Raw genomic sequence first — 12,731 nt, forward strand, 5'->3', positions numbered from 1 at the left:
AGTTAAAACAAAACCTATCATCAAACCTAGCGTCATTAAAAACACTCATTATGAACCTTGAAGATTTAGAGGTATCATTCATGATGCATGTCACATCTTTACTTAACATGTACTCTACTAAACATAGCAGTATTCACTTGCTTGAGAAAAATGCAGTTCGTTCTTCCCTATAAAATTGTATAGACATTTAATCACTCAATTGCCAGCATGTAACTCCATAATGAGTATAAAAAATTCTGAATGAATCCGTTGATGAATCAGTTGTGAGAGACAAAATAAATCATATTGAAAAATGCCATAATTCTATTTTAATATGTATTTATTAACTGTCCAATCATAGGAACCAGAGAAATTGAATAATATATTTTATGTATACTAAAATTACTGGAGTTATTTATGGGTGAAATTATACAAAAAATAGCATTCTTGGCTAAACACCCATTTATTTATTCATTATTCACATTTGGATTACTTTGTATGCTCCAACTTCAGTAGTGTAATTGGTTCTTTATAAGTGATGCAGAAGCACTCAAGTGTTCTTTAGCAGGGTGCAATAAAAAGTCAGAAAATCGAAAAAGGAAAGTGATGAATGTCTGATCCTTTTTTTTCCCTGCTTGCACAAGATATATCGGAGTTATTATAGTAAAATAGCATAATGGAGTTGGAGAAATATTATAAGAATTTTATTGGTAGTCAAACACAGAACAAAACACAATAGGAAATATATTGTTCACAGTACACATCACATACAGTGCAGTTATTGTAAACATAATTTAATTTAATCTAGATTGATCACACAATTGTTTCCAGTCACAACAGAAGCCAAAGGACAAAATAAAGATTGTCATCATGAATCAGACTAAATATAAATTCAAAGCTAGGAAGACAACTAGCAGTGGTGTCAACAGAAATAGGCATCAAATGCATTTCATCCTGTCTTCAAGCTTGTTAAAAATACAGTTTTTGTATATGCTAATCAATTTGCAGAACATTCAGTTAATTACAACTGTACGTTTTTTTAAACACATTATTTAAATAGCATAGTATTTAATAGAAAACTATTGAATTTCTGCTATTTGCATGAATCAAGCATTGCCTATTCCTCAATGTTAAACCTGGCTTCAACATAGTCTTAACTGGGCTTTTTATATGAACAGATTTATGTATGTTTTGACATTTTTTTATATTGTTTTTTTTATTATGTTTTGATTGGGCTCATGTAAACAAAAAGTATTCTAAATTAAGAAGGATTTTGATACAATGGTCAAAAGCACAAGTGAACAGCAAAAGAAGGCCCCATTAAGGCAGGAAAGATCCAAAGAAGACAAAAGGTCTAATTAAAAATCAATTCTGCCTTGCATAGATGCCAAAATACCTGCACTCACTAAAGGCAAACCCTCCCTGCATACAAGTAAATCAAATACAGCACACCTGGTTGAAGAGAAAACACTCAGTGTTTTTTATCATACAGACCTGGAATGGCCTTGTTGCGTGTCGGGTTTTGTGGAAAACATGCACACATTATTTAAAAGTGCAACACATTAAAGCAACATGTTTCATCGGAGGAGGAACGAGTCTGAGCATTGCTTCAAAATCATTGCATCCAATCTACCTAATTGTAAACCAAGAGGGTGACATCAGAACGGATTTCTCAAGAGGAATAAAACAAGATGTAAAACCACATTCATTTTTTTCTCCGTCAGGATTGTCTTCTGGTTTCGAACATAACTTAATATTTCAGATTTATCTCTAGATACTTAAAAGTATGCAAATAATCCAGACATTTATTTGAAGGTTATTCAGAAATTTACTACAGCCATTTATTTTCAACAAGGACAATGACAGTACATTGTTTTTAATAAGGACAGTGACAATACATTTCAAATGAAACAGGTCAGGTTATTGCTATATGCTCTATTGAAGATCTTGGGCATTCTCAATGCCTAGCAGCAGACTCCCTGGGGTAGAACTCTGCCAAAGTAGACTGTGGGATTCTCTTCAGCATCTCCTTGGGGAAGATTCGGAGTAACTGCCACCCAATATCTAAAGTTTCGAACACTGTTCTGTTATCATACGGACCTAGGGCAGATCAAAACGCAAGGAATTACTACCCTGGCAAAATTACTGAACATTTCCACCCGACAACCTTTCCATGAGTCATTCTTTGGTGACCACAACCGCATATCGGTTTCAGACAAGGTATCTTGCTCTCTATTTTGTTTTTTTGCAGCAGAGATCACTCAAGACACGGTTTCACTGAAATGATTTGATCATTCTTAGTCTTCATGTCAAGGTAAAACATGATTATTTCATCATGTTATTATATACATACTTTCAAACCCACTCTTTCCCCACACTGTCATAATTCAGTGGAAACACAGAGACGTATAGGAAATTGACCAACTACATAGCCTTTGGCTCTTCTTATATACTGGGAGTTTCAAATCAGAAAAAGAAATTTCAATTTGATGAAATTATGAAGAAAAATCTTATAATATTTTGGAAGCACCCTTAAAAATTAAATTATTATTAAGAATCTAATAAAAAATAAAGTGCTGTATTCCTGCCCTTTAAAAGTGTACCTATATACAGTATGACTCTGATCCAAGAAAATCTTTCCCTACATCAGAAATACATCAGTATTGGAGGTTGTATACAGCCATTAAAAATATTCATGTATTCTACTGAAATAGAAAGTAGTAACATTCTTATATACTGTAGTTGCTAATTAACTTTTATATTTTCTAGCAGCAGTAGGCAGTATTTAAGGGGGAGATAAAGTAGCAGCATTTGAACAGGAAAGAGTCTGCAGAAAAATCCAAGAAAAAAATACAGACAAAAACAGGCAGGAAGTGGATTTAAAGCATTAAAGTGACTAATACTTGCCAATGACAGTCACGTGAGTAAAATGAGTTCTGCAAACATAATCATTACATTGTCTACCAGACAGTCCTTTAGAAAGGACGAGTGTAGCTCTTAACTTGCATTTATTTTACAACAGAATTGCAATTTTAACAGAAAATGTCAGAGTGATTAAGGAAATTCAAGTTTCATGCAATGCAGAATTTACTCACTGTACAAGACAATTTCAGTCTATTAGAGTTGAGAGAACCATGACAGGGAGACTTGTATTATCTAGTCTGTCACTGATTTCCCCCCACACCAATAAATCTTGCACCCAGTCATATTCTTACCCTGAGCAATGAAGTTCTTCTCAAACTTCTGCAGAAATTCCAGATACAGAAGATCATCTGAAGTCAGGGCTTCCTCTCCCACTACAGCCTTCATGGCCTGGACATCCTTGCCAATAGCATAGCAGGCATACTGCAGAGAAAGGCGTTCAATAAAGCAAAGGCAACAACTAATTTTGTTTTTATTCATGTCAGAAAAATACATGTTATACATCTTTGAATGGTAGCACTCAAACTCTGGGTATAGTGCAAGGCCAGAAACATTTAAATAAGTGCCTTCAACAGTGCACTGGTGAGAAAGAAATAAAGAAAATGCCTGTTACATTTAGTTGATTAAGCTTAAACGTGTTTAAGACATCTGTTTCTGTCCTTGATAGTGTTACTATTGGTTTTATTGTTGTTATATTTGTGATTACAAACTATTTCTACAACGAAATACATCTAGTAACTTTCCCTGCTGATAATATGCCACAGGAATGGCCTTGGGTAGAATTGTTGGAATATTTCTTTTGTTCAGCTGTAAGGAAGAGTCCATTATATGCGTTTACAGTATATACAGTGCCTTGCGAAAGTATTCGGCCCCCTTGAACTTTTCAACCTTTTGCCACATTTCAGGCTTCAAACATAAAGATATAAATTTTTTTATTTTATGTGAAGAATCACCAACAAGTGGGACACAATTGTGAAGTGGAACGAAATCTATTGGATTTTTGAAACTTTTTTAACTAATAAAAAAATGAAAAGTGGGGCGTGCAAAATTATTCGGCCCCCTTGCGTTAATACTTTGTAGAGCCACCTTTTGCTGCGATTACAGCTGCAAGTCGCTTGGGGTATGTCTCTATCAGTTTTGCACATCGAGAGACTGAAATTCTTGCCCATTCTTCCTTGCAAAACAGCTCGAGCTCAGTGAGGTTGGATGGAGAGCGTTTGTGAACAGCAGTTTTCAGCTCTTTCCACAGATTCTCGATTGGATTCAGGTCTGGACTTTGACTTGGCCATTCAAACACCTGGATACGTTTATTTGTGAACCATTCCTTTGTAGATTTTGCTGTATGTTTGGGATCATTGTCTTGTTGGAAGATAAATCTCCGTCCCAGTCTCAGGTCTTTTGCAGACTCCAACAGGTTTTCATCCAGAATGGTCCTGTATTTGGCTGCATCCATCTTCCCCTCAATTGTAACCATCTTCCCTGTCCCTGCTGAAGAAAAGCAGGCCCAAACCATGATGCTGCCACCACCATGTTTGACAGTGGGGATGGTGTGTTGAGGGTGATGAGCTGTGTTGCTTTTACGCCAAACATATCGTTTTGCATTGTGGCCAAAAAGTTCGATTTTGGTTTCATCTGACCAGAGCACCTTCTTCCACATGTTTGGGGTGTCTCCCAGGTGGCTTGTGGCAAACTTTAGACGAGACTTTTTATGGATATCTTTGAGAAATGGCTTTCTTCTTGCCACTCTTCCATAAAGGCCAGATTTGTGCAGTGTAAGACTGATTGTTGTCCTATGGACAGACTCTCCCACCTCAGCTGTAGTTCTCTGCAGTTCATCCAGAGTGATCATGGGCCTCTTGGCTGCATCTCTGATCAGTCTTCTCCTTGTCTGAGCTGAAAGTTTAGAGGGACGGCCAGGTCTTGGTAGATTTGCAGTGGTCTGATACTCCTTCCATTTCAAGATGATCGCTTGCACAGTGCTCCTTGGGATGTTTGAAGCTTGGGAAATCTTTTTGTATCCAAATCCGGCTTTAAACTTCTCCACAACAGTATTACGGACCTGCCTGGTGTGTTCCTTGGTCTTCATGATGCTCTCTGCGCTTTCAACAGAACCTTGAGACTATCACAGAGCAGGTGCATTTATACAGAGACTTGATTACACACAGGTGGATTCTATTTATCACCATCAGTCATTTAGGACAACATTGGATCATTCAGAGATCCTCGCTGAACTTCTGGAGTGAGTTTGCTGCACTGAAAGTAAAGGGGCCGAATAATTTTGCACGCCCCACTTTTCATTTTTTTATTAGTTAAAAAAGTTTCAAAAATCCAATAGATTTCGTTCCACTTCACAATTGTGTCCCACTTGTTGGTGATTCTTCACATAAAATAAAAAATTTATATCTTTATGTTTGAAGCCTGAAATGTGGCAAAAGGTTGAAAAGTTCAAGGGGGCCGAATACTTTCGCAAGGCACTGTACATTGACTGTTATGTGAGCTCCAGGTGTCCTTTACTGGGTTATCCAAACACCCCAAGCTCTAAGACTTCCAAGATATTTTTTAATTTCAGGTTCCACACCCCCACAACACCTATTTAAAGTGGGGTTCTCATTGTATGTTGGGGTTAGGGGCAACAAAAGTGCTACATATAGCAAAACCCAGCAAAAGAACATACGTCTTAATACAGTGATCATGCATTACAGCTCCTTATGGAAAACTGTGAGGAGGTCAAATCTGCTGTAATAGCGAGGCGCAATAGTGTAGCTTTTGCAAAAGCCAGAGAAGATTTCTTTACTTATCTGATCTTGTCATTACTTATCTGATAACAGAGGAAACATTCTGATGACCGAAAAAACTGTACATTATGAACTCAGTCTTGGCATCTAACCCACTGTAGGCATACACATGAAGTTTAAAAATTTTGATGGAAATGATTGATTCATTATCATTTGTGTATTCAATATTCATATTTTTTATGCTAGGCAGGGCTTGATGCTGTGAATTGATTTTCTGTGAACAAAATCAGCTTCCTGTGCAGTCCAGAGCACATATTACATTAGGAAATGCTGCAAGATCAAGGTACTGTACATAGCTATAGAGAACAGAAGCTACATGTACACTGGACAGATATATGAGAATATTACCGGCTACTTAATGAAACCCTAGTTTGATGGTGTTCACTAATGTAAAGGAACAGGTAATGGGTTTATTCCCATGAAAAGAAAAGAAGCTCACACTTGAAGAAGGCTCCACTGACGAAACGTTGTGTTTCCTTTCTTCTCTTTTCAACATGGAATAAACCTTTAACTGTTCCTTTGCAGCCTAGTGCAAACACCACTTTCCTTATTGCATGACACAATGTCTCTTTACCAAATGCCTTTGAGTCAGCAATGCAGTAAAAAAACTGCACCAGTCACAAGGAAATTCAGCCCTAGGCACAGAGTTTGACTTTCTGTTAATGCTGAGCTACAATGAGTAATATGTATTAACAATATATGGCCTGAAGAGATTGTGAATGTAAAGTATATCCTGTATCTTTTAAATAAAAAATATGAACAAACTGTAAAGGGTCTTGGTGATCTCTAAACCTTTAATTCTCTCCGCAAGGCTCTTGCAGTATGTCAACTCGATCCCTGAAGAAAGGTGATGTCATTTTTTGTAGAGGACTGATGGGTCTGTGGGTTGAGCTCATAACCACTAAGTCAGGCTAACTTTAAATTAACCTGCTTAACTGGGTACAATTCAGACTTGCTTTGTGAAACCAAAATCCAGACACTTGTCAACATATTCACTCAAGTTAGCCAGCTGAGTAATCTTTCTTTGTGAAACCGCCCCATAATGTGGAATTTCCCCTCCAAGTTAAGGGGTTAGGTAAGAATAAGGACTTAATTTATGCAACTTATGTGGGGACAGTTCTCCCATTAGAAACAATGAATTATTGAAGGCAAAGGGTAAGGTATTTAACTCATAACAACCCAAATATACAGTATATAAGGACTGATGCAACACTGTACTGTTTTGTCTAGTATACAACAACTTCTGATTTTAAGGAGTTTTAAACAGTATTATTACTTAAGAAAAACTAATTGCAAACCATTGCTAACCTATCACTCATTTCTAATTCTTTTCATTGTAACTTATCACTGGGTGGCACTCTGGTTATAGTTATTTTGTCTTAACCATTAATTTCCTCAATAAGACTGGAGAATGTGCATTGCAAATAATCAGACTTCATGGTAGCAACAACACCCTGGGCCGTCGGCTGCATGATGATTGCTGTCCTCAGTGGCATAAACTTGTTCTTCATGTTTGGGCAAAACTGTTCATAATTAATCATTGTGTGTACATTAGTATTGTCTAAAAGTAAAAACAAACAATTTTTCCCCCTTTCAATAGTTTTCAGTGCTGGAGCCAAATAATGAAAAAAACATTCACAGAAATCCTGCTTGGTAATCCAGGCATTCCAATGCAATTCCCATTTTACAGGAAGCCGAGATTTACCAACATTGTGAAGTGCCCAGAGATTCACTTCTGTACATGAGTGAAAGCTTCAGTTTCTTGTTACCATTCGAGTTGCCTCCTATTTGAAGAGTAAGCTGCACTTTCAAAGCCTCTGGAAACATTTAAGATTCACTGACCTTTATCTCCACATTCTCATCTTCTAAAGGATTATTGATGAGTTTATTAAATGTTTTATCAACTAAAATGGAATTTGTTTTCAACTAAAATGGAAAACAAGTAAAACCCTTTATAGACAAATGTACATTGTATGAAAGCATTACCAGTTATGCAATTTAGCACGCACAGCATCACTCTCTCTTAAAATACACAAAGAAGCTCTTTACCAGTTGGTTGGAGACATCAGCGTGGTCTTTGCGTGTCATCCCTTCTCCAATAGCTGATTTCATCAGTCGAGACAGAGAGGGCAACACGTTGATAGGAGGGTATATCTAAGGGATGTAGATTTAATGTTGGATGTTTTGTTTTTCTATTGTGAACTATTATCTGTTATCATAATTAAATCACATTGTAGCTGAACCTTAATGTCTGTTATGATTTCATACACACCTTAAAGGTTTTGTGTCCATGTTTGTTTGGACACCTTATATTGGATACATGTCAATAAAAAAACATTTGGTATTTAACCAGTTGTTCAGGGATGGGCATAAATAATAAAGTCTGATCAATTCAGCTTAGAAAATTGTAAACAGAGAAAAGTTTTTATGGAAATATCATATAACTAATGAAGCAATGATGACAATACAAAATGTTCTAAACGTTTTGTGAGTGCTATGTTTTCAAGATCATCTTTCCACATGTTTCTCATCCTTTGGTCTACAAACCATTCCCTGCTGTAATAATAATATTACTAATTAAAATGTATTTGTGCTATGAACCTCTTTTTAGAGTAAGTGCTCCTCAAAGGAGGAAGATCTTAAGGAAATGGTCTTGAGATTGAGAAAATCTGTTCCATCCTGATCTATCCTTTTTTCGCACGTAAAAGACAAACATTTTTCTCCTGTACCACATGAAAAACTTACAACCCAAATGATTCCGCTTAGTTACAGGATTCATCTTGCACACTAACAGCTGAATTTGTCAAGAATAAACACTTTTTGATGTGTGATATTTTTTTATCATTTTTCTAAATTAGAAACAAACCAGGTAGTGAAGAGGAACAATGTCATAATGTATTAAAAATAAACCATAATAAGAAGCACGGTTTTCTTTCTCCAGCAAACATGAATAAAATCAACAACTGCCACATCTGAGTTTATTTTTACCTGTCTATTGTGCAGCTGTCTGTCAACATAGACCTGTCCTTCAGTGATATAACCCGTCAAGTCAGGAATAGGATGGGTAATATCTGTGAAATAATTGGAATGATAAAGGCCAATTACATACAAATGCTGTACATAGACTAAAACAAGGACAACGGTATGCAGACTTTTGGGGTTTGAAAATATAAAGCTATCTTTTCTCATTGGTTATTATGATGTGTATGCTTCTAAAGCATACGAGCATAAATTAAAAGAAGCAGAATTCATTTACTAGAAATGATTCATAAAAGAAAACACAAAAAGCTACATCTAGTTTCAATTTTTATCCAATAAAAAGATCAAATCAAATCAAATTAATTTTTGCACTAACAATGCAATATAATCCAACTTAATGCAAGATTCTTACGCTATTAAGTTTAAAATGTGGATAACATTTAACATTTAAGGCACTTTTTGGACTTTAAATTCAGAACAAAACAGTTCCTGGACAACAATCACTGACTGCTGAGTGGTAAGAAGAGGCACGATTGGTGGTGATCTGACAATTTTGCATTACAGATGCCCAAGCCCAAGTGGCACAGCATGGATTGGAACAAAAATTTTATCAGGTGAGCCACTTCTCAATGGAGTCTGAATGTCACCTTTAAAATTTCCTGAGAATCCTCATGGCTGGGACAGGAAGTGGTAATTTTCTGGATCCAGGATGTACTATACAATGTCAATAAAGTGCAATTTTATTTCCTCCACGTCCCTTCCTACTTACCATCGTTGGGCATTGTAAGGATTGGGATCTGTGTGATTGAGCCATTTCTGCCCTCAATTCTCCCAGCACGCTCGTAGATTGTGGCCAGGTCAGTGTACATGTAACCTGGGAAGCCTCTTCGACCAGGCACCTCCTCACGGGCTGCTGAAACCTGAAACGAGCAACACGATATCGCAAACTACACTTACAACAAACATGAGGTCAAAAACAATAAGTCACAAAGGTTAATCATTAATTTACCCCAAAATCACTAACTAAAAATTAGGACACTGTACTGCACTAATTTGGAATTCACTAAACAGTTAAAAAGTAAACACGTACACCAGCTTTAGCTTAGCTTATGTGCTGCCTGTAAAATTAAACTACATTATAAAGTGACAAAGACGAGATTATTTAGGTGGCCTGAATACAAGATATCTTGCAAAGATTTAACAGAATGTTTTGGCTTGTAAGCACGATATGTCGTCTAGAATTAGTCTAGAATTACTAAACAAAGGCTCAGATCTTTTCCACCCACTTTGGGAAATACAGCACAAGACATATGGTGCTTTGCAGAACTATTCAAACCCTTCCTATTGTGTCCAATTTTGTGAAAAAACAATGTATACACATTTTTTTAAGCTTAGTATTTTATTCAAAACCAGGACACCAAAACTGCAGACTTCTGTGGGTATGTCAACAAAAACTAAAGAGAAAAAAAATGAAGTCATTTACATATTCCAATATTTGGTGGAACAAGGTTGCCAGCAATTTTTTCTCATTTGACCACAAAACGTTTGTCACATTTGCAGTGTCACTAAACACGTTGTAGCTGTTGTTTTCAGCAATGGCTTCCTTCTTCCCATCCAGCCATACAGGCTAGTTTTAAGTGTTCTGGGTATTGGTAACTGGTGCACATTTTCTCCTGTCTCAGCCGCTGAACTCTGTAGCTCTTTCAAAGTTGGCATTGACCTCCAGCAGTTGCATACCTCACCAGTTTCCTCCTTGTCTGGCTGCTCAGTGTGCAGGGACAGCCTGATCTATTCAGTGCCTGGGTGATATAATGAACCTTCAATTTCTCACCAATTAAGCAGACTGTGCTCACAGAGATATTCAGAGACTTGGATAGTTTTGTACCCTTTTCCTGATCTGTGCTTTCAATGAGTTTATACCTGGTGTTTTCTATTTTTCTTTGATACTAATTTTTTACTTCTTAATTTTTGTTTTTTGCTTTGAATGTGTGAAGTAGTGTATTAGTGTGTATTTAACAAATATTAATTGTTAATTTAAAGAGTTTCAAGACTAAGGACTTTAAGGTAAAATGTAAAAACGTAAAAATTAAGTAAGAGTCTACATATTTTTGGAAGGCATGTACTGTAACTACAAGATTTGCCCATATAAGTTGAGTGAATGAAAACAACACACACCCATTAGGGAAGATTCATAGAGTATAGAAAAACCAACAGTAAGATATCTTCACCAGAAAGGCATAAAAAATACAATCTGTTTTTTATTTTATGTTCACCATATTTCCATTCTATTCACTTTTGTTTCTGCACTATACTATTACACAAACTATAAGTTTGATTGTAGTCATAAGAAAAAAGGAACAGGTATTCTCTTTAAATTGAATTAGGTTTCATTAGAGAGCTGTTTAAGGCCTCTTTTGTTTATATTGAAAATTGTTTCCCATTAAATTAATCACTGAGCCTTCTGTAAAATGGGATAGCTTTATTTACATAGGAGATTTGAGTTTTCATTGCTCCTTTTCAGAGGTCTTTTAGTGTGATTCAGCATCAAGAAATTTAGCAACCATGGCAACCTTTGCAATTTTTAAAAGAAATCTTTTCAGACAAAACAGACGTTTTCATAAAAGAAAACCATAATTCAAAGATGCAGGTAAGACAACAAGTATGTTAAAGCCAGTCACAATGAATCAGAAACCAGAAAAGAGAAAATGTATTTTGTAATATGGGATTACTTTGTTGAAACCCTACTGAAAAGTTAACTACACCAAAATATGAAAGAAGGACATATTATACAGTATATGCTAAATATATACATTAACTTGCTGCATTCAGATTTAATAGAACTATAAATGATTTTTTTTATTTTATACCCTCCTAATTGTTCCTAACTGTTCAACTGGTATTGCTCCAGCAATAAACACTGTTCTAGCATGGGGGAGAGGTACAAGGACTGTGAACACTTTCTTCTGACACACCCACTGTTGAGTCTCTCATCATTTAACATGCTGATCCAGTGCTATAAAGCAGAACCTGCACTGACTGGAGGAGTAATGCATTTCCCATTGATAACACTGCAACTTCATACTGTATGGCACCCAACGAAACAATGTTGTGCAGAACGTAGGAGATACTCAACCTATGTAGCCCAAGTGTCTGTGGCTCTTGGCTTTAGAAATTTTTAATCAAGTCATAACATAAATTGGATACGGGTTCAATGTGCATTCTGATCCTTTGGATTTTTTGCTCATTTTCCGTCACAGTTGTTTGACCTAGTTTTGTCGGTCATCTTGTTCACACCCGTTTCCTAAGTCATCAATATCACGTAAAAAAAACTGCATCAAAAATTATTATAACTGTGCATTTATAAGAAATTACATACAGTATACAAGGTATGCAGAATAATTTTAGGATGTACATGCAAAAAAATAATTCACTGCTTATTTCTGGGTCATCATAAACTAGAGTGAAGTCTGATTACAATATGTGATTGTGGAGACAACCTTGGAGTAAGTGAATAGGCTAATAAGTTACATATTAGTCCCCCACTGCTCTTTTCAAGTAGGCTTGTCTTGGTTAAAAAGCAGACTAAACACTACAGCCCTTTGGAAGAGCTTTTTTAATATAAAGCCTCTGTACCCAGAATACAAGCAAACAATAAGGGCAGCACAGCGAAGGTCTGCCAAACGTGCATACATACATTCATAACTATTTAAAAACACCCACTGTGCCATGTTAGCTACATCAAAACATGCTCCTGGTGTAACAAAAAGATCATTAGAAAAATAAGGGAAAAGGCACCAAGGTCTGTCTTCATGCAGCACCATTTGAAAGGTTGTTATTTTATAAAAGCCCTTAATCCAACACTAAACTTCTAAAAATAATGAAACGTTAAGATATTTCCAAAGTACTGAAAACGCATTGCAATTTATTTCATAAACAACACAACTGATATTTTTTTATGTTTTACTATACGTAGTCAATTCTTTGTCTGTTTTTATATTTGTACTGCTTTTATTTTGAGTCAGCACTGGCTTTCATAAGTAAAGCTTTCTCTGCTGC

At 36.0% G+C, this 12,731-nt stretch overlaps 1 protein-coding gene across 1 annotated transcript in view; it reads right to left on the bottom strand.

The window, feature by feature from the left end:
* Positions 1-661: 661 nt before the first annotated feature.
* The window catches only part of atp6v1b2a (ATPase H+ transporting V1 subunit B2a), a 41,352-nt gene continuing 29,282 nt past the window's right edge, over positions 662-12,731 (bottom strand). Inside the window, exons 10-14 of the mRNA XM_088916176.1 lie at positions 9,445-9,595; positions 8,685-8,767; positions 7,746-7,850; positions 3,195-3,324; positions 662-2,079 (exon numbers count right to left, since the gene is read on the bottom strand). Coding sequence (XP_088772302.1) covers positions 1,937-2,079; positions 3,195-3,324; positions 7,746-7,850; positions 8,685-8,767; positions 9,445-9,595 — 612 coding nt within the window. The 3' untranslated portion in view covers positions 662-1,936. The remainder of the gene's footprint in view (positions 2,080-3,194; positions 3,325-7,745; positions 7,851-8,684; positions 8,768-9,444; positions 9,596-12,731) is intronic.

The sequence above is a fragment of the Atractosteus spatula genome, chromosome 5, assembly GCF_055471065.1.
Source record: "Atractosteus spatula isolate fAtrSpa1 chromosome 5, fAtrSpa1.hap1, whole genome shotgun sequence".
Classification (NCBI taxonomy): domain Eukaryota; kingdom Metazoa; phylum Chordata; class Actinopteri; order Semionotiformes; family Lepisosteidae; genus Atractosteus; species Atractosteus spatula.